The sequence below is a fragment of the Hibiscus syriacus genome, unplaced genomic scaffold (genome assembly GCF_006381635.1).
Source record: "Hibiscus syriacus cultivar Baekdansim isolate YM2019G1 unplaced genomic scaffold, ASM638163v2 tig00111231_pilon, whole genome shotgun sequence".
In the NCBI taxonomy this organism is placed as follows: domain Eukaryota; kingdom Viridiplantae; phylum Streptophyta; class Magnoliopsida; order Malvales; family Malvaceae; genus Hibiscus; species Hibiscus syriacus.
Window position 1 is genome coordinate 284,750 of NW_024063027.1, and position 22,867 is coordinate 307,616.

Here is a 22,867-nt window from a genome sequence, read left to right on the forward strand (position 1 = left end):
AAATAACACTCACTTTAATCATTGAGGTCACGCAATGAGTTATGACGTACATAAAATACTATAACTACATATAAATAATAAATGAGTATTACCCATGTATATTAACATTATAAAGGCACGAGTAGTGTAAAGCTTGTGTATGTGTTGTTCAATGGATGATGATTCGGTTTTTAAAAGTTTTAAGAGGTTAAACAGATTTTTTTTTAAAAAAAAATAGAGACATAATTAAAATTGCTAATGATTTTGAGATTTAATTAAAATTAGAGACATAAATAAAGAAAAGTTTAATTAAGGGTATCTTAAAATTTTGAGATTTAATGAAAATTTTTAAAAGAATTTAGAGGGCAAACTAAAATTTTCACAACCTAAATGGAGCATGGACTTTGGAATTTTGGGTCTTATCTCCTCTTTAGCTACCATTCATTGGACATGCAGGTATACTTTAAGTATTTACTGTGGTATAACATAGATTAAAAAAATAGGATCATTCTCAGATCTTTGTATAACTTAGGATCATTCTCATTATATAATTAAATATTTAATTAACCTTGGTATTTTTTAAGCATCTTGGTTTTCTAAAACAAGACAATTGCATGCACATGATCTCAATGACTCTATACATCCAATTATTTTAACCCTGAGATTATGTTTCGTGTTTAGATGTTAAAAACTTTACATTAAAGTTGCATTGTCTTATGGAGATATTTATTATAAAAATATTTTATATTAGAGATAAAATATGAAAATATAATAATAATAATAATAACACAAATAACGATTAGGCTTCCAAATCGGTTGGGATGGAGTTTAATAAAGTGGAGGTGCATGTTCTATGGATGAATGAAATGCGTTGAAGGTAAGTTGATAATAAAATAAGGGTAAATCCTATTTTTAAATTATAAATTTCATCATTTCATTTTTTATTTTTTATTTTTTTTGCATTTTAATTTCGGTAATTAAAATTAAAATAAATTCAATTTGATCATTAAATTTTCGAAGAACTCCTATTTTGATTTCTCAATTGTTAAATGATATTATGACATGGTGGTTGACACACAACATCAAAACAACATGGTTTTTAAAATTTAAATCTACTTTTAAATGACGTCAATTTAAATATATATAAAATCTATGTCTTCTTCTTCTTCTTCTTTCTTTTTCTTATGTTCTCCTCAGTTTTCCCGAATTCTGGCCGCCACAATAATTATCGATGATCGTCATTGATGGTGATCGATAAGTCTCAAAATTCCCCACCAAAGTCATTTCATCCTTCTGTATGTGAATCTAGTGTCTATTTAATCGAGAAACACTTCAAACTCCATGAATCTAACATTTAATGATTTGGTTTCTTATTCTCCAATCTTCATCGTCTATTTATATAATCTATATATCAAATAAATTTTTCAAATTTTAATCCATATATCTTCTTCTCTGTCATATTGAACGATATCTCTTGTTCAATCATCTTCTTTTTTACTGTATATACTAAAGGATGTCTTTTTGATCTCTCAGCAATATTATTAATTATAATATATATATCCCTTATGATTTGTGAAACTAATAAGTTTTATACTAATTTATAGTCATTAAATTTAAATAAATAAATTATTTTTCAGGGTTATGTTTAGGATTTAAGGTTTAAGATTTAAACTTTAAGGTTTGGGTTTTGGATTTATGGTTTAGGGTTTTATATTTAGGGTTTAGGATAGAGTTTTAGATTTTAGGGTTTAGGGTGAAAAGAGGTATTATTTTACTGTGAGTTAAAATATATTTATTTATAAGTTATATATTTTAATTAAATCTAAGTAATTTATTTATTTAAATGTAATGACTATAAACTAGTGTAAAACTTATTAGTTTTACATTGAGTAAGTGGATCCTGCCATATATATCAGTATAATTCTCTTAGTTTTACACTTTTTAGGACCATAGATGAGAGAAATTAAAGGTTGAGATTAAAAGTAAAAAATGAAAAAATATTCATTGAAAAATAATAAAAAGTTAATCTCAACCTTTAGTTTCTCTTAATCCAAATATCTTAAAAGGTTCAAAACGAAAAGAATTTTCATGATTTTAGTGGATCATATATATATATATATATTCTCATTCTTTTATGAGTACTGTCAATATGAATAGAGAGTTTGCTAAGTCGTGTAAAATAACATATGAAGAAAAAAGATATGAAAAGTGAAAGTGTTGCACAACTCACATAAACAAGACCGAAATTTTTAATTAATTGATTACAAGTTGATGCGCTGTACAAAATTACGTAAACGATCAACTGAAGCCTAACACCACGACCGCTGTATTAAATGACAATAGATATATTTATATGAAGATGTTTTTAATTTATTTGGAGAAAAAGTTGTTTATAAATAAAACCTAAAAATACTTAAGATAGTGTTTTGTATATTAAAAAGAAGAAAGAAATTACGAGTTTTAACGAATAAAAGTGAGTGCAAAACAAGATTGCATGTTTTATGAGTGTTGTACCTTGTATTCTTTAGCATCGCATTTATAGCTCTTGCAAAACAAAACAACCCTAACCCTAATTTCATTTCATGATATAATATAAAATGGAGAAAGGGGTGTCCCTGTTGCGGAAGACGGCTATCGGATAGAGCAAAATCACAACTGATAATTTGAGAAAATAAAAATGAAGATAAAAGAGACACAAAATTTACGTGGAAAACCCCTAAATAATATAGGGTAAAAACCACGGGCAATGGTAGAAGAATTTTACTATGAGAAAATAGGAATTACAACTTCTCTCTATCTACCAAGGAGAAAACAATGATAATTCTCTCTTGATAAAAAGGAGAAAACAACTCTCAAGAAACTCTCTAAATTCTCTAGTATTGGAAGAAAGCTAGAATGCTTTGGGATGATTTGAAGCTAAATGAGCTAGGGTATTTATAGTTGAAACCTAAGGGCTAATCTTGTAAATACCCTAAAGTACAATGATTAAATGTTGTAATTATCCCTTGCATAATTCAACAAAAATAATAATAAAAAAAAACAAAAAATCAGCAGCCTAGCAGCCGGCTGCTTTTGATTTTTCCACAATCTCCCACTTGAAGATTTGATTGGAACAATCATATCTTCACACCATTCTTTCTACCTTGTACCATCATGTTGCTTACGTCTCTGACAGGCCACAAGAGGATCGACACCAGGTAAATTTATCAGCGTTGATTGCCTTCGTCATGAAATCTGCTATGTTGTCTTTGGTATGGATCTTCTGCATATCTACCGTTCCTTCTTCAACCTTTTCACGAATGAAATGGTACTGAACTCGTATGTGCTTTGTTCTTGAATGAAATGCTGGATTCCTTGCTAGATGCAAGGCGCTTTGACTGTCACAAAACAGAGAGACATACTCTTGATTGTGCTCAAGCTCCTCCAATAGCATCTTCAACCAAATTGTTTCTTTACTGGCTTGTGTAGCTGCTACATATTCTGCCTCTGTTGTGGATGTAGCCACAACTGACTGCAATTTTGAAACCCAGCTTACAGCTCCACCAGCAACTTTGAACACATATCCTGTAGTAGATTTGCTTTTATCCAAATCCCCTACATAGTCAGAATCTACATAACCATTTATTAGTAAGTTTGATCCTCCGTAACATAATGCAACATTTGAGGTTCCCTTGATGTATCTTAGGATCCTCTTTACTGTATTCCAATGCTCTTTGCCTGGATTCGCCATGTACCGACTAACCACTCCCACTGCTTGTGCAATGTCTGGTCTTGTGCATATCATAGCGAACATTAAACTTCCCACTGCTGATGCATACGGTACTCGAGACATCTTCATCCTCTCTTCTTCACTGCTAGGACTCATACTGGAGGATAATTTGAAGTTAATAGGAAGAAGAGTAGAAATTGGCTTACAATCTTGCATGCTGAATCGTGACAAGATCTTCTTCAAGTAATTCTTTTGTGAAAGCCAAATCTTCCTATTACTTCTGTCTCGGTGAATTTGCATCCCTAGAATCTTGTTTGCTGATCCCAAGTCCTTCATTTCAAATTCCCTAGCCAGTTGTGCCTTTAATTCTTTAATATGATCTTTGTTGGGTCCTGCAACCAACATGTCATCCACATACAACAGCAATATAACAAAATCGTTATCACCAGACCTCTTGAAATAAGCACAAGGGTCTGCATTAAGTCTGTTGTATCCAAGGCACATAATGAAGGAATCAAATCTCTTATACCAACACCTCGGCGCCTGCTTTAGACCGTACAGAGATTTGTTCAACCTGCAAACCAAGTTCTTCTTTTCTTTTTCTTCAAAACCTTCAGGCTGGAGCATATAAATCTCTTCTTCAAGATTTCCATGAAGAAAAGTTGTTTTAACATCTAGCTGCTCTAGATGTAAGTTCAATGTAGCACACATTGCCAAGAGTACTCGAACTGTGTTAGTCGAACCACAGGAGAAATATTTCATTGAAATCAATACCTTCTTTTTGAGCATATCCTTTGACCACCAGTCTTGCACGGTACCTCTCCACTTGATCGTCAACATTTCGCTTGATTTTGAAGACCCATTTGTTACCAATTGGCTTCCTTCCTTGTGGTAGTGGCACAAGGTCCCATGTATTATTTTATGAAGGGCTTCGATTTCTTCTTGCATCGCCATCATCCATAATGAAGCATCTGAGCTGTTTATTGCCTCCTGGTATGTTGATGGCTCACCGTCCTATGTTAAAAGGCAGTATGCAATATTACCTTCTATAACATAATCTGAGTGCCAATTGGGACATCTTCTCACACGATCTGATTGACGAGTTATTGGAGCTTCAGAACTCTCTAGTTCTTGTTCATCATGAGCTGGTTCTGCTTCAGAAGAATCTCCTTGTTCAACCTCCTTTTCCACATGTATATGAGTAATCTCTGACTTTTCAGCGCTAGCATCGTCTTCTTTTCTTTGTAGCTTATCTTCTACAAAGATAACATCCCTGCTAATGATCACTTTGCGGGCAGTGGGATCCCACAAGCGATACCCCTTTACTCCATCAGCATACCCCAAGAATTTGCATTTCCTGGATTTTGGATCCAACTTCGAAATTTCTTGGGAGTTGTACATCACGTACACAATACTTCCAAATACATGGAGGTTTGAATAATCAGCTGGTTTACCAGTCCACATCTCCATTGGTGTCTTCAGCTCTATTGCAGTTGATGGAGCTCGATTCACCAAATAACAGGCGGTATTGACTGCTTCTGCCCAGAATGATTTTTATAGGCCTGCATCCCTCAACATTGCTCGTGTTCTTTCTAACAAGGTTCTGTTCATCCGCTCTGCCACTCCATTTTGTTGAGGAGTGTTCGCCACTGTGAACTGTCTTTTGATGCCTTCTCTCTTGCAAAAGTCATCAAATTCTTCGCTTGTGTATTCTCCTCCATTATCTGTTTTGAAACACTTGATCTTATTTCCAGAATCAAGTTCCACCCGCGCTTTAAAGTTTTTGAAAGTTGCAAACACATCTGACTTCTTCTTAATAGGGTACACCCAACATCTCCTGGAGTAGTCATCAATAAATGAGACAAAGTATTTTGCTCTGCCTAGGGATGTGACCGGTGCTTGCCATACGTCAGAGTGAACCAATTCTAGAACACTTTTGCCTCTAGAATTTGATGTGTTGAATTTCAATCGGTGTTGCTTACTTGTTATACAATGCTCACACAAAGGAAGTGATACCTTTGTTAAGCTGGGAAGTAGCTTTTGCTCCACAAGGACTTTCATTCCTTGTTCTGACATGTGTCCAAGTTTCTTATGCCATAACATTGCAGAATCTGAACTACATGAGGCAACAGAGGCTTCTGCTTCTAGCAAAGTCTCTCCCTTCAGCATGTACAAGTTTGCAACTATCTTTTCGCCTTTCAGCACCACAAGCGCTCCACGGAACACCTTCATGATTCCTTTCTGTGTTTCAATCTTGCTTGCATTATTATCCAACAATCCGTAGGATAATAAATTTTTCTTCAGGCCTTTCACGTGCCGTACATCTCGAACAACTTTAATTGTTCCATCATACATCTTCAATTTGATGGTTCCCACGCCAACGATATCTAAGGCATGATCATTGCAACTATAGACAGATCCTCCTGAGATAGGTTCATAATGATGGAACCATTCTCTTCTTGAGGTCATGTGATATGTTGCTCCTGAATCAATGAGCCATATATCTGCAAATCTTTTTCTGCCTTCCACGGTAGTTGACGCTTCACAGCATAGAGCATCTCCATCATCTGAAGTGTTTGCGGTATTGCCTTGTGGATTGGAGTTTTTATTGAGACTCCAACAATCCTTCTTCAAGTGACCCTTCTTTCCACAGTGGTAGTACTTTAAATTCTTTTTGCTTCTGGACTTCGATCTACCATGTTTATGACTGCTGCTTTGGCCACATTCTGTTGATCTCCCTCTCGTCGTTGTCAACGCTTCTGCTTGTTGCAGATTTACTTGTTTGTCTTCCTTGTTCTTGCGCCGATTTTCTTCTTGTAGAACAGCACTGCAACGTCATCGAGACTAGACTGGTGACATTACTATTTGTCAAGTTGATGATGAGTTGATCATACAAATCCGGTAGACTTTGAAGTAGAAGTTCAGCACGTTCTTGTTCTCCTATTTTACAGCTTAAGGATGTAAGCTGAGAAAAATAAGGTGTTCAGTGTATTTAAGTGCTCTGTCACTGAAGTAGATTCTGACATACGGAGAGTGTACAATTTCCTTTTAAGGAAAATTTTATTGTGCAACGATGTGGCCTCGTACAATTTGGTGAGATGATCACATATCTCCTTAGCTGTCTTCTTCTCCTCGATGCTTGACAATACTTCATCTGCTAATGCTAGATGAAAGTTTGCCATAGCATTTCCGTCCATCTCGTTCCATTTATTGTCATCTGCGAAATCCACCGGCCTTTCATTGATAGCCGCTAGACACCCGTCTTTCCTCAGGATGGCCTTCATCTTCAATTTCCACAGTGAGAAATTTCTCCCATTGAATTTTTCAATATCAAATTTCGTTGTCATAGCTTCTATTACGGATAGCTCCCACTATTTCACAATCGTGAATAGTTCTCTGGAACCTTCAAAGAATGGGTAATACCTTCTTACTTTCTTATGTTAGAGGATCCACCTTTTGGTGGCAACCACAAAGACAATAAGCAGATATTACACACTCTAATCTAGCTCGGATACCAATTGTTGCGGAAGACGGCTATCGGATAGAGCAAATTCACAACTGATAATTTGAGAAAATAAAAATAAAGATAAAAGAGACACAAAATTTACGTGGAAAACCCCTAAATAATATAGGGTAAAAACCACGGGCAACGGTAGAAGAATTTCACTATGAGAAAATAGGAATTACAACTTCTCTCTATCTACCAAGGAGAAAACAATGATAATTCTCTCTTGATAAAAAGGAGAAAACAACTCTCAAGAAACTCTCTAAATTCTCTAGTATTGGAAGAAAGCTAGAATGCTTTGAGATGATTTGAAGCTAAATGAGCTAGGGTATTTATAGTTGAAACCTAAGGGCTAATCTTGTAAATACCCTAAAGTACAATGATTAAATGTTGTAATTATCCCTTGCATAATTCAACAAAAATAATAATAAAAAAACAAAAAATCAGCAACCTAGCAGCCGACTGCTTTTGATTTTTCCACAGTCCCTAGAGAATACATTAAGAGTTTCTAAAGTGGGTTCGGTTCGAGGCGACACGAGTACTTTCCCGGCTATTGCTCCCACCTTCTCTGGGAAATTGGAAACCCTCTACAGATCTTTCCATGGATTCTCGTGACCTCCTTTGCCCAGAAATGCCCTCCTTTCTTCGCTTTATGTTCTTCAATGCCCCCATCCTATATTATATGCTCTTATTCAGATCCATATTCAATTCTTTAAAAAAAACGACAATGGACATGCATGAAGAATTTGTGGTTAATATTGCACATCCATTCGATCATAACTTACAGTTTTCATCGTAGTTTAATTAATATTATTAGCATTTATTGAATCTGAATTCTAATAAACATTATACAAACGTGTAAAATTAATGTTGATGTAAATTTTCTAATTCGTTTAACCAGCTGGAAAAAGGTGGGGGAAGACTGGTCCTCTCGTAAATTTTAATTATTTATTTATTTGTCTCTACTGGAAAATTAATTATTTAGTGTAAAAAAAGTAGGAAATGATCATTAAAGAATGGTCAAAGTTTTGCTGGTAGTAAGAGTATGTTTATTTGTGCAAGCATGCAAACGAATAATTGGTCCATCTGTCTGCTGAGTCTGAACCCCTTTGAAAACTAAAGGCCGCAATGAAATTAAACTATAGAACTTTAGAAATAATAATAATTAATTATGAAATGGAAATTATAAGAATATAGGTCAAATTCCTATGAGGTTTGGGGCACCAATATCTGAACGTGACTCTCACTTCATGTAATTCATTTACGTGGCTGATTATTATTGTTGTCACCACAGATCGTTTGGACAAGCCTAGAGTGGCCGACCTTTGTTGTTTCGATAAACGTTTATACACGTGGAACTAATATCATTTTATATTAGCTTCATGAATCTGAATAAAATAGTTTAAAATTTTAAAATTAAAATAATCAAATAGTTTATGGTTGGGGTAATTGGATGACAGAATACGATTAATATTTTAATCCATGTTATTGTTAACCTTTTGACGGGGTGCGGAAACCGATTAGGCAGTCAACAGAGCTCTACTTGGGAAACCAAAACCAAATCCTTCAATTAAATCTTCCTTTACTTTTGAGTTTCAACGTCCTTCATTATTATTAATGAATTACTTTCCAAATTTTTTTTTTAAAATAACCCATTTAATAATAAAACTTGAAACCACATATAGTTTACGTTGTATAAATTCATACACGATCAACGACCTATACACGTTACTCTTTTAATAAATGGGATGGGGTACTTTAAATATTAAATATGTCGGATATTTTGGGATAGAATAATGCATGTCCGTACACAGAACGAGGTGAACTCGGGGATCTACAACAAAATTTGGATAGCTTTTAGTGAGGAAAAACAGTGGGAAATTAGGCTGATCTATTTTGAAATTGCACCAGAGAGAGACAAAGAGAGAAGTTAGCTTTACGCAGAGTGGTCAATGTATTGAATTTAGACTATGAGATGATTTGCAGAGTGTGGGAATGCTGGGCTTTCGGGAGTCATGCATTGCTTCCTTCGAGGTCCCCGAGAGTTCCAATAAACCCTAGTGGGGCATTCAAAGATTAAAGTATATATATCAAAGTTTTTATAACTGGATTTTTCCTAGTTGGAATTGTGGGTTTGTCTTGCTACAAACACACTGATTATTTATGTACAATTAGCCCTATCATGTTAATTGTTGGGAACTTGACCCTTGCAAAACGGGTCACTTAACAAAAATAACTCTCCTTTAATATACTCGTATATATATATATATATACTGTATCTTTCTTCTTCTTTCAGTCTCTTTATCTTCTCTCTTGTTTAGTTTCATTGTAAAATATCTTCTCTTGCCACCATAAAGAGGTTTAACCAAGAACGAAACTAAGAGAGAGAAGGGTGAATCAACAAAGCTCAAACCCTAGTCAGTGGTCACTTTGGCACTATCTAACTCTAGGTATTTGAAAAAGTTTTTCTTTTTATCATTTCTGTTGTTGATTGTCACTTGATCATCTTGTGTTTGATAGTCTTTCTTTTTCCGCTTGTTGCAGTAGAGTTTGATTTGTTGGAGGGTTGCTAAAGCACAGTTTTTGATTTGGAGTTAGGAGTTTGGAATATATGATATTATGGGTTCCATGAATTCAAATAACTGGCTTTCATTTCCGCTTTCTCCCACTAATTCTTCACTGCCACGCATTTGCACTCGTCTCAGCCTCATCAGCAGTTCAATCTAGGTTTAGTGAATGATACCATGGAGAATCCGTTTCAAATTCAAGGTATCATCACGTATTTCTCTCTCTCTCTCTAGTTCTTGTATTTTTAATCTAACTCCTCGTTTTCTGGATATTTTGACAGAATGGAACCTGATAAACACCCATGAAAATACAAGTACTGAAGTTCCAAAGGTTGCAGATTTCCTCGGAGTTTCGAAATCCGAAAGCCCGTCGTTAGATCTCCTGGCATTCAACGAACTTCGTCAATCCAGTGATTCTGACTATTCATTTCAACCTAACAACATCGTCCAAGTGCAGAACACAACTCTAATACCCGCTGCTGAGTTCCAAGAAAGTGCTAACAATTTGCAGTCACTGACATTATCCATGGGCAGTGGCAAGGGCTCAACCAGCGAAACCAGCGCCGATAACAGCACCAATATCGTCGAGGCTCCCCCGAGAAGGACGTTGGACACTTTTGGCCAAAGAACATCCATATACCGTGGCGTCACAAGGTGAGCTATCTTTCGGATCAGTTTCAATAAAAACTAAGTAATAATTTGGATAAATAAATAATTAAAGTCGGTGCAATTACAGGCATAGATGGACCGGAAGATATGAAGCTCATCTTTGGGATAATAGTTGTAGGAGAGAAGGACAATCAAGGAAAGGAAGACAAGGTAGAGTTTGAGCTTCTTCTAGGATTTCATTTCAAGTGAAAATTCCAATCTTTTGCTAACCCATTTCTCTATTCTATTTTCTTTTTCATGGTTACCTTGATGACTTTGCATCATTAACACACCAGTATACCTGGGTGAGTACAGTTATTCAACCAGTACATACATACATACATATATATGCTTTCGTTAAATATTGTAAACCATGTCGAGCAGGTGGGTATGATAAAGAAGAGAAAGCAGCTAGGGCTTATGATCTTGCTGCACTCAAATACTGGGGAACATCCACCACCACTAATTTCCTGGTATAAACATAATTAAGAGATGTAATGCAACTAAAGTTCAATCTCCATTTTTAAATTGTGATTTTTCTTCTTGTGCGTTTCTAGATTAGTAATTATGAGAAGGAACTCGAAGAAATGAAGCACATGACTAGACAAGAATTTGTTGCTTCCATTAGAAGGTACACACATATATAATAGGAGATTCTGCTTGCAGGCTTTGGAATTAGACAAGAATGATATATATATATATATATATATATATATATTAATGTGTTTATAATGTTACATATCAGGAAGAGTAGTGGTTTTTCAAGGGGTGCATCCATGTATCGTGGAGTAACGAGGTATTTTATTATCAAAATGAACAGCGCTCCATGCATGATCTTCTCCTTCTCTAACGAACGTGAATCTTTTATACAGGCATCATCAGCATGGCCGATGGCAAGCGAGGATCGGCAGAGTTGCAGGAAACAAAGATCTTTACTTAGGAACTTTCGGTAAGTTTCTGATTTCCCCATAAATAAACTGAACCTAAATTGTGCTTAATGATCACAATTTGTTTACCAAAATACAGGCACCGAGGAGGAAGCTGCAGAAGCTTACGACATTGCAGCGATTAAATTCCGAGGACTTAATGCAGTGACGAACTTTGACATGAATCGGTACGACGTCAAAGCAATTCTCGAGAGCAATACGTTGCCGATCGGAGGAGGAGCTGCTAAAAGGCTAAAGGAAGCTCAAGCACTCGAATCAACGAGGAAACGCGAAGAAATGATCGCTCTTGGTTCGAGTTTCCATTACGGAAGCTCGAGCAGTAGCAGCCTACAAGGCTACCCTTTAATGCAAGCCACATTTGATCATCAACCTCAACCGTTGCTAACACTACTGAACCACGACATCAACTCTCAATATGCAAATGAAACCTCCACGTTTCACCAGAATTACATCCAAAGGCAGCTCCAACTGCACCAGCAGCAATCCGCCGGGTTTTATAACCTGCAGCAGTCGAGCCAGAGTTCCCAATTTTACAACAGTTATATTCAAAACAACCCGGCTTTGCTTCACGGGTTGATGAACATGAACTGCTCTTCCCCCTCCGTGGTCGAAAACAGTGGCGGCGGTTGCTCGAGTGGGAGTTACAGCGGCGGAGTGTATCTGGGTACGGCAGGAACCACGGTGGCAACAACCGAAGAGCTGGGACTGGTCAAGGTTGATTACGACATGCCAGGGAGCAATGGCGGCTGGTCTGGTGAGTCCATTCAAGGCTCGAATCCCGGTGTTTTTCCAACATGGAATGACTAACAACACAGTTAAAGGGTCGATGTTTTTCCAAGACAGATCAAAATCATTGTTTCTGTTTTGAACTAACAACCGTTTAATTTTTCAATGCAGAAAAAAGGGCTTATTGACTTAGGTTTCTCGTTGATAAAAAATGGCCTTTTGTTTGTTTCACTTTTTGTTTCGGGTTGATGTTCTTGCTACAAACTTCTTATATATGGAGTTTTACCTAATGATCCTAATTCCAATTTAATTGGATATGTTTAGGGTTTAAATATGGTACAATGGATAATTATTCCTATTAACATTTTCCTCCATTTATTTGTTGCTTAGTAAATTAATTTTGAGGTTATTGTTCAACATTTACCACACAAGGGCTAATAGAAATTTTATTAACCAATGATACATCAATTCATCCCGTTTTATTTCATGGCCACTATTATTTAGTAATTATGAGTGTAGCTATGGGATAACTACATGTTTAATTATTAATGTTGAAAAATAAGTACATGTGGTCAAAAAATAGGATCATCCATCCTAAGCTGCTATATTTTTTAAGACTATGGCTAATGCGTTAGAGAGGATTGAAATTTGGATATCTAAATACATGCATGTTTTGCAACTATGGCTGCTCCAAATCATCTGTTTTTGCCTTCGTATGGTATTCTTTACATACATAGATTTTTAAAATAAAAATCCCGAAGAGAATTTGTTTTAAGATATTTTAAAAGAAATTGATAATCAAGAATAAATATTAAAGACCCACGAGAAGTTCTTGGGAGAACACCGCTAGTAACAAGTTGCTTGGTAATGCACTTTTTGTTGGAAATGTAGGTCCATCCATATATAATTTATTTTCATAAACATCTCACATGATCCTATTATTCAACACCTACCTGCCTAAACCTATTCTGCAATTCCCTCTTTCACTGCAAATATATGTTGCAGTCAATAACCTATTGTTATTTACCATGCAAAGACAAAAGGCATTTCTCATCTTTCACGGGATGGTGCTTTTAATTGTTGTTTGACTGCTAGAACTTTGGGGTTTTTTTTTTTGTATAAATACAGGGAATGGGGACTCACATGTTGCTCTATCCTTCAATGAATTCTTTTTAGCTTTCTGGGTTTTTTTTGTTGATAAAGTTTGAGAATTTCAACTTCTGATTCAAAGAAAAAGAAAATGAAGGGATTTGCTCTGTTTCTAGCCATTGGTGTTTTCTTACTGCGTGGGAGTGTTGTGAGTAGAGAGTGTACGAACATCCCAACTCAGCTATTGTCACATAGTTTTCGTTACGAGCTGTTGAAATCTAATAACGAGACATGGAGACATGAGATGTTTTCTCATTACCACTTAATCCCGAACGATGACTCTGCTTGGTCTGGTTTGTTTCCGAGGAAGAATTTGAGAGAAGAAGATGAATTAAGTTGGTCGCTGACGTATCAGAAAATGAAGCACCCTGGTCGTTTCAACTTGGCTGCAGATTCTTTGAAAGAGGTCTCGCTGCATGATGTTAGATTGGATTCGAATTGGATTCATTGGCGAGCACAGAAAATCAACTTAGAGTACTTGATGATGCTTGATGTGGATGATTTGGTGTGGAGTTTTAGGAAAACTGCTGGTTTGCTAACTCCTGGGAAGCCATATGGATGATTTCGTCGGTAATCGACGGCTTTAGTTCGATTTCGTCGGTAATCGACGGCTTTAGTTCGATTTCTTTGCTATTTATATTGCCTCTCAATGCAAATGATTATTGTTATTATGAATTTAGTTCCTTTCTGCTGCTGTTGAACATAGATTAACTATGTTTTGAATGTTGAAGGGCATTACTTGAGTGCAACGACACAGATGTGGGCTAGCACTCACAATGACACTATCAAAGAGAAGATGTCCAGTCGTGTCTGTTGAAAGTCAAACAATACAACAAACTTAAAATCAAGTTTGGCACCGCCAAAGGGGTTTTTCAAAGAGGTTTGGCACCTACTACGCATGGTTTTAAAGTTGCAGATTTTTGTTGATTTTTGTAATGGGCAAATTACACTTTAGTCATTGCTCTTTAGGGTATTTTCAAATATTAGTCTCTAAGCTTCAACTATAAATACCCTAGCACATTTAGCTTCAACATCATCCCAAAATCATTTCTTTCTCTCAATACTAGAGAGCTTTCTTGTAGTAGTGAGTGTTTTGTAAACACCTGTAAATTTTCTCTCTAGTAAAAGATCTGCAGCAGTCCGGAGACGTAAGCACAATTGGATGAACTCTATTATCAATTTTCAGGTATTATTTTATCGTTTTATTTCGTTCTATAGTTATAGAGAAATTATTTGTTACTCGTTTATTTCCCAACAACTGGTATCAGAGCTTTTGGTTGTGAATTTTGTCAATTTTTTGTGAGGTTACTATTTACGTGAATAGTGAATAGTAAAATTTTGTCGGCGATACGAATTTGTCGACGGAGGTGTTCCTATACACAGTGGTTCATAAGAATTGTCAGAAACGATCTAAACGAAGCCAGATTCGAGTGGGAGCGATGACTGCAGACAAAGGGAAGGTGAAAATTGAAAAGTTCATTGGTGCGGACTTTGGCTTTTGGAAGATGAAGATCGAAGATTTTCTGTACCAGAAAAATCTATATCAACCCCTCTCAGGAAAGCAATCAGAGGGCATGAAGAATAAAAACTGAACTCTTCTCGACAGACAAACCCCCGGAGTTATTCGACTGACGTTATTCTGCAATGTTGCTTTCAACATAGCAAAGGAAAAGACCACGATGGGTCTTATGGTGGCTCTCTCTAATATGTATGAGAAGCCATCAGCCTCAAACAAAGTTCACTTGATGAGGCGATTATTCAATTTGCGGATGGCGGAAGGGGCATCAGTGGCACAACACCTAAATGAACTCAACACAATCACAACTCAGTTGAGTTCAGTGGAAATTGAATTCGATGATGAAGTTCGAGCTTTAATTCTCTTATCATCTCTACCAGACAGTTGGAATGCTACTGTTACAGCAGTCAGCAGCTCGTCGGGAAACAGCAAATTAAAATTCGACGATGTTCGGGATCTGGTATTGAGTGAAGAAATTCGACGAAGAGAATCGGGTGAAGCATCAACCTCCTCAGCCTTGCACACAGAGTCTAGAAGGAGAACTTCAGAAAGAAATTCAAATCGCGACAGATCAAAATCCAGACGGGGAAAATCTAGAATGGGAAAGAAAGATTTTACTTGTTATAATTGTGGCAAGAAGAGTCACTTTAAAATAGATTGTCAAGCATTGAAGAAAGATACCGGCGCACAGGATTCTGCCAACATGACAGAGGAGACAGGTGATGCCATGATTCTAAGCGTAAACAGTCTTGATTGAATCATGGATCTTGGATTCAGGGGCATCTTTCCACTCCACCCCATGCCGAGAAATCATGGAGAACTATATCAATGGTGATTTTGGGAAGGTTCATCTAGTTGATGATGAAACCTTGAAGATCGTCAGAAAGGGAGACATACGATTAAAGCTGCCAAACCAGACCACCTGGACGCTGAAAGGTGTGAGACATATTCCTGGTCTCAAAAGAAATTTGATTTCTGTAGGACAGCATGATGGAGAAGGATATAATACAACCTTTTCAGGCTGTGAATGAAAGATTACCAAATGAGCACTCTTTATTGCTCGTGGTAAGAAGATTGGTATTCTCTATGTAACCGCAAATTTAGAGAATATCATTACAATAGCAGATGCTGATGGAAAATCAAACCTATGGCACTAAAGGCTTGGCCGTATAAGCGAGAAAGGGATGAAGACACATTTGTCAAAAGGGAAGCTACCGGATCTAAAGAATGTAGATGTCGTACTATGCGAGGATTGCATCTTTGACAAACAAAAGAAAGTCAGCTTTACAAAGATTGGTAAGACACTCAAGGCTAAAAAGTTAGAGTTGGTTCATACTAATGTATGGGGACCATCTCCAGTTCCATCTCTTGCAGGCTCATTATATTATATCACCTTCATCGATGATTCAACAAGGAAGGTGTGGGTTTATTTTCTGAAGAAGAAATCAGAAGTCTTTGATACCTTCAGAAAATGGAAGGCCATGGTGGAAAATGAGACTGGTCTGAAAGTCAAGCGGTTGAGGTCTAACAATGGATGAGAGTACAGAAATAGGAGATTCAGAGATTTCTGCGCAAACAATGGGATCAAGATTGAGACAACAGTTCCCATGACACCGCAGCAGAATGGCGTAGCAGAGCGCATGAACAAAACTCTGAATGAACGTGCCATAAGCATGAGGATACATGTCAGATTGCCCAAATTTCTATGGGCTGAAGCTATCAACATTGCAGCTTACCTGATCAATCGTGGGCCCTCAGTTCCCTTGGATGGTAGAATACCAGAGGAAGATTAGAGCAAGAAAGAAATAAACCTTTTACACTTAAGAGTGTTTGGTTGTATTTCTTATGTACACATAAATTCTGCTGAAAGAAGTAAACTTGACGCCAAGTCCAACAAATGTGCCTTTGTTGGTTATGGTGGTGATGAGTTCGGTTACCGATTTTGGGACTACGAAAATCGAAAGATCATCAGAAGCAGATATGTCATTTTCAATGAGAATGTGATGTACAAAAAAAGGTCAACCATAGAATCAAGTAGATCAAATATCGAAGCTGAAACAAATAAATTTGCTGAGTTCGAGGAGAGTTCTGGAAATGATGTTCAGATCAGTCCTGAAGCAGTTCAAGAAAAACCAGGCACACTAGAACTAAGACGCTCCTCCAGAATTCCTAAACCAACACAGCGTTATTCGCCTTCTTTGCACTACTTGTTGCTGACTGAAAATGGTGAACCAGAATGCTATGATGAAGCAATACAGGTGGAGGATTCAGTCAAGTGGGAGTCTTCCATGAAAAATGAGATGGACTCGTTTATGTCAAATCAGACGTGGGAATTAGTTGAATTACCACCATGCAAGAAAGCGCTCCATAACAAGTGGATTTACAGGATCAAAGAAGAGCACGATGGGAGTAAATGCTACAAAGCAAGATTGGTTGTTAAAGGCTTTCAGGAAAAAAAGGTATTGACTACAATGAAATTTTCTCTCCAGTCATAAAATTGTCTACAATCAGACTGGTGTTGAAAATTGTACATGCAGAGAATTTACATCTTGAGCAGTTAGATGTAAAGACAGTTTTCCTTCATGGTGATTTAGAGGAAGAAATATATATGAGGCAACCAGAAGGCTTTATAGAGGCAAGTAAGAAAAACCTGGTATGTAGGTTGAAGAATATCTTGTATGGTTTAAAACAAGCTCCTAGATAGTGGTACAAGAAGTTCGATAACTTCATGAGTAGCAGTGGTTTTACCAGATGCCAAGCAGATCATTGTTGCTACATCAAGAGGTTCGACAACAGCTTCATTATTTTATTGTTGTATGTTGATGACATGCTCGTTGCAGGCTCAGACATGCAAGAGATTATAAACTTGAAGCAAAAATTGTCGAAGCAGTTTGCTATGAAGGATCTGGGCGCTACAAAGCAGATTCTTGGGATGAGGATCAAGAGAGACAAATTCGGGGACTGATGTTATCACAGGTTGAGTACATCAACAAAGTACTCTCCATGTTCAACATGCAAGATGCTAAACCAGTAAGAACAGCTTTAGGTGTTCATTTTAGACTCTCCAAAGAACAGTCACCAAAGACGTAGTAAGAACGTGCACACATGGTGAAGGTGTCGTATGCCTCAATAATTGGAAGTCTGATGTATGTCATGGTTTGTACTAGACCAGATATTGTTCATATAGTGGGAGTTGTTAGCATGTACATGAATAATCCGGGCAAGGTACACTGGGAAACAGTCAAATAGATCCTCAAGTATCAGCGGGGCACCACAAACAAAACACTTTGTTTCCAAGGTAGAGATACGATACTAACAGGCTAGGTAGATGCTGACTTAGCCGGAAATGTTGACATCAGAAGAAGCACTACAGGGTATGTCTATACTTTAGGAGTTACTGCAGTTAGTTGGGTTTCTCAACTACAGAAGGTAGTTGCTCTCTCCACAATTGAAGCAGAATATGTCGCTGTTACGGAAGCCAGCAAGGAGATGGTTTGGCTCCAAAGTTTCTTGGAAGAGTTAGGAAAGAAACAAGAAAACAATGTCTTATAATGTGACAGTCAAAGTGTTATCCATCTAGTGAAGAATCCGTCTTTTCATTCCAGGACGAAGCACATACAATTGCGATATCATTTTATCTGGTCTCTTCTGGAAGATGGGATTTTGAAACTTGAAAAGATTAGTGGAACTCAAAATCCGGTAGACATGTTGACAAAGACGGTGACTACGGACAAACTGAAGTTGTGTTCAGCTTCAGTTGGCATGCTATAGTAACGAGACCAGAAATGTTGTTGCATTGATCGAGGTGTGAAGACAGATTAAAATCAGTCTTCAAGTGGGAGATTGTTGAAAGCCAAACAATACAACAAACTTAAAATCAAAGTTTGGCACCGCCAAAGGGTTTTTCAAAGAGGTTTGGCACCTACTACGCAAGGTTTCAAAGTTACAGATTTTTGTTATTTTTTGTAATGGGCAAATTACACTTCAGTCATTGCTCTTTAGGGTATTTTCAAATATTAGTCCCTAAGCTTCAACTATAAATACCCTAGCCCATTTAGCTTCAACATCATCCCAAAATCCCAAAATCATTTCTTTCTCCAAATACTAGAGAGCTTTCTTATGAGTAGTGAGTGTTTTGTAAACACCTGTAAATTTTCTCTCTTAGTAAAAGATCTGAAGCAGTCCGGAGACGTAGGCACAATTGGCTGAACTCCGTTATCAAATTTTTGGGTATTATTTTTCCGTTTTTATTTCGCATTCTCAATAATCTGATTATAGGGAAATTACTTGTTACTCATTTATTTCCCAACAGTGTCCTCCTTATCCGTCTGTCAGAAGAAAATAGGGACGGGATATCTTTCGGTATTTCAATCTGAACTTTTCGATCGTTTTGAAGCAATACAACCAGTCTGGGCTCCATACTACACCATTTATAAGGTAGATTCTATGCCTGGTTCCTAAGGATGCTTATGGGGTTCAATTTTAAGGAGATACACTATAACTTCTAACTCGGGTCGATTTAGCAGATCTTGGCAGGTTTGTTGGATCAATATACATTTTCCGATAATTCTAAATCTTTAGATATGGCAAAATGGATGGTCAAATACTTTTATGGTCGTGTTCGGAATGTGATAACAAAGCACAGTGTGGAGAGACATTGGCAGTGGCTTAACGAAGAAATCGGTGGTATGAACAACGTCCTTTACAGATTGTTTACCATAAAGGTGGGTAAATTATCTCACATTCGGACTTGTCGGTATTCTTTCCACCCTCATTCCATATGCAGTTGAAGAGTTATTAGACAATGTTGAATTATATTTAACGTGATTCTCATGTTACTTTGAGCAGGGAGATCCATATCATTTGTTGTTGGCTCACATTTTCGACAAACCCTATTTTCTAGGATTACTTACAGTTCAGGTAAACTTGTCTTGAAATTGTATTTGATAATGTGTACGAATAATTCCTGGTTCTTTGATAAAATTCTTCTCTTTTTCTTTTAGACTGATGATATATCAGGCTTCCATGCTAATACACTCATTCCTGTTGTTATTGGACCTCAAATACAATACGAATCGATAGGTGGTGTGCTTTACAAGGTATGCAATCTTCTTAATTGATTGCAACTTCCTTTATGGACATTGTTAATTCTTCTCATAGCTATGCAACCGAAGGAACGTCCGTTAGTGAGTTCTGGTACTAGCTTTGTCATTTCACAAATATAAGTTGTTTTTTCTTATAAGAAATGATATGGAGTTCATCTAAAGACCTTTGTTTCGATTTTGGCTCTGCCTTCTTGTGGTATATTCCAATTACCTAAGATAAGGTCTGACACGAAACGAGTGAAAAACACGTTACAGACATAGAATGAAGAGTCTTGCATAACTTATAACATGCTGAAGGTATGTCCATCACTCCTTAATCCATGAAGGTCTTTCGGCGATATACGTTCGGATTACGGACAACCCTTTCTTCCTATTCAAAATGACCTACATTTTTGTATGTGTGGTGTTTTAGGCAGTGTCGTGGATGGGGCGGTGCGAAATGGGTGACCGCGTAGGCCCAAAAAATATATTTATAGTGGCGTTTTTCTAATAAACGTCACTATAGATGGACTTATGGAGGCGTTTTTCAAAAAACGCCACTATTATTGCGGCTTTTATTGAAAAACACTACTATAAATGGACATATTGCGGCGTTTGTCAAAAAACGCCACTATTTTAGGGCATATGCAGATTACTACGAGTGTGCACTCACAAATGGTGTACTAGGCATCCAAAGATGAACACAGCCGGGAGTGATGATTTACACGTTACCCCAAGGTCGCGGCATCTCTAAGGCTGTAAGTTGCCACAAGTGAGGAACACCATTTGATTATTTCTGGTGTTGCTACGGCACAGGTCCGGGATCGTTGCCAATATTTAACTACTCCTTTTGCAATGAATAAAGCGTGATGAAATTCTCTATCTTTGCAGGAATTGAATCATTTTCCAAGTTAGGGGATTCCATATATTTCGAAGAGGAAGGGGGTTATCCTAGTCTTTACATCATCCAATATATACCAAGCATTCTTGATTGGAAATCCGGAAATTTTGTACTCAACCAGAAAGTTGATCCAGTTGTTTCTTTGGATCGTTACCTTCAAGTCACATTGACTTCCTCTTCGAAAGAGGTATTAAGCAACTAATCGTTTTACTTTCGGTTTCGCCTTTTTATTTTTCTTAGTCGAAACAAAAAGGAAAATTGAATCCAATATAGTAAACATAGATTGATCATCCGGACTGAATTGAAGGGGGCCAAGGCAACAATTAATGATCAGAATTTAGCCATACCAGCACCAGGTGTGAAACATAATCATCGTTTTATGCACGTCTTTTCAAAGAATAACAGGAACTGATACAAATTGCATTATTTTAGGTAGCTCAGTTGGTAGAGCACAAGGTTTTTAATTTTGAGGTCGTAGGATCGAGTCTCACGATGGGCAATTCATAATTTGGAGGTCTCTGGAAGCTTGGACAGCCTACTATCCTACCTCCCCCTTACCCCATTACATATGGGAATAAGGATCAGCTAATTTTTTTTATAATTGTATAATAAACGAGCTTCTATTATCCGCAAAATTTTAGCTTTTTTCTTTAAAAAATGTTCAGATGATCGTCCTGAATACGCTCCTGTTCAGGCAATACTTTATGGTCCATACCTGCTCAGCGGTTACAGCAGAGGTGACTGGGACATAAAAACTGGTTCAGCAGGTTCATTTGCCGACTGGATAACTCTGGTTCCCGCTGCATATAACAATCATCTTGTTACTTTTTCCCAAAATTCAAGCGACTCAACTTTTGTCCTAACAAACTCAAACCAATCAATCTGAATGGAGAAGTTCCTCGAAGCCGGTGCCGAAGCCGCTGTGCATGCCACATTCAGGCTCATCTCTGATGACACATCGGATAAATTTTCAGCCATTGGTAAAACCGTCATGTTTGAGCCATTTGACTTCCCAGGAATGGTTTTAGTGCATCAAGGAACGGAAAATAACCTTGCCGTAAACGATTCTCTGAATTACGAAGCGACTTCAAGTTTCCGTTTAGTTCCCTGATTGGATGGAAAGGATAATAGTGTATCCCTGGAATCTGTTAACCAAGAGGAGTGCTATGTGTACAGCAGTGTAAACTATAGTTTCAGTCTTAGCCTGAAGCTCAGTTGCAATTCAGCATCATCCGGGGCAGGATTCGATCAGGCAACCAGCTTTGTGATGAGCAGCAGAATAAGCGCATACCATCCGATAAGCTTCGTTGCGAAAGGGAAAATGAGGAATTTCCTTATGGCGCCATTGCAAAGCTTCAAAAATGAATCTTACACCATTTATTTCAACATTAAACCATAATGTCGGTGGCCACGTATATAGACGGAACAATGCGTCGGTACTATTAGAAAACAATAAGATTCATCTTTCCGATGAATTAATCTCGGTGGCAGTCGTCGTATCATAGTCCATTGTAACACTCACGCTATGTAATTGCTAGAATAATATAGTATATAAGGGTCTATAAATAATATACGTCCTTTAAATAAATTCAAGACGTACTTTAGATACTCAAAAATCTTCTAAAAATTTACGCACAAAAATAAATTTTGAATGGTGAACTCACAAGCGTAGTGTCATATAAATAATTGTACTATGTTGACTCTTCAATATCGATATCCACTCTCAATACTGATAGCAAAATTGTCTATTGAAATCTGAGAAAGCCTTGTAGTATCAATACTTCTATATGATGTATCGATACTTCTTTATTAGGGTACCAATAATCCTGGGTACCGATACCAATTTACGATTCGATGTTTGAAAAAATAATTCAGTATCGATACTCTTACTTAGGGTATCAGTACTTCTGCTTTGTGTAGTATGGATACTCCCAGAGTACCAAAACCAAAATTAACTACATAAATTTATAACTCGACGCTGGTATCGATACCTCACCTTTGTGTATCAATACTCGAAGAACAACATCAATACCCTATGAACAGGATACTGATACTACCCAGCTGAAAACTCTTATTTTAGCTATATGAATAACATTATTGGTATTGTTCATCCATTATCGATACACAAGCCTGGAA

At 37.0% G+C, this 22,867-nt stretch overlaps 1 protein-coding gene and 1 pseudogene across 1 annotated transcript; both read left to right on the top strand.

Annotated features, from left to right (window-relative positions):
* The first annotated feature begins 9,744 nt into the window (after window positions 1-9,744).
* Window positions 9,745-12,162, top strand: LOC120156547 (AP2-like ethylene-responsive transcription factor PLT2). The gene is given in 10 exon segments (XM_039167853.1): window positions 9,745-9,876; window positions 9,879-9,962; window positions 10,042-10,414; window positions 10,497-10,579; window positions 10,705-10,713; window positions 10,793-10,881; window positions 10,966-11,039; window positions 11,154-11,204; window positions 11,281-11,357; window positions 11,435-12,162. Coding segments are annotated over 10 exon segments (1,632 nt in total). The 5' UTR covers window positions 9,745-9,812.
* A 1,135-nt stretch (window positions 12,163-13,297) lies between these two features.
* On the top strand, window positions 13,298-22,170 carry LOC120156565 (annotated as a pseudogene).
* The last annotated feature ends 697 nt before the right edge of the window (window positions 22,171-22,867 follow it).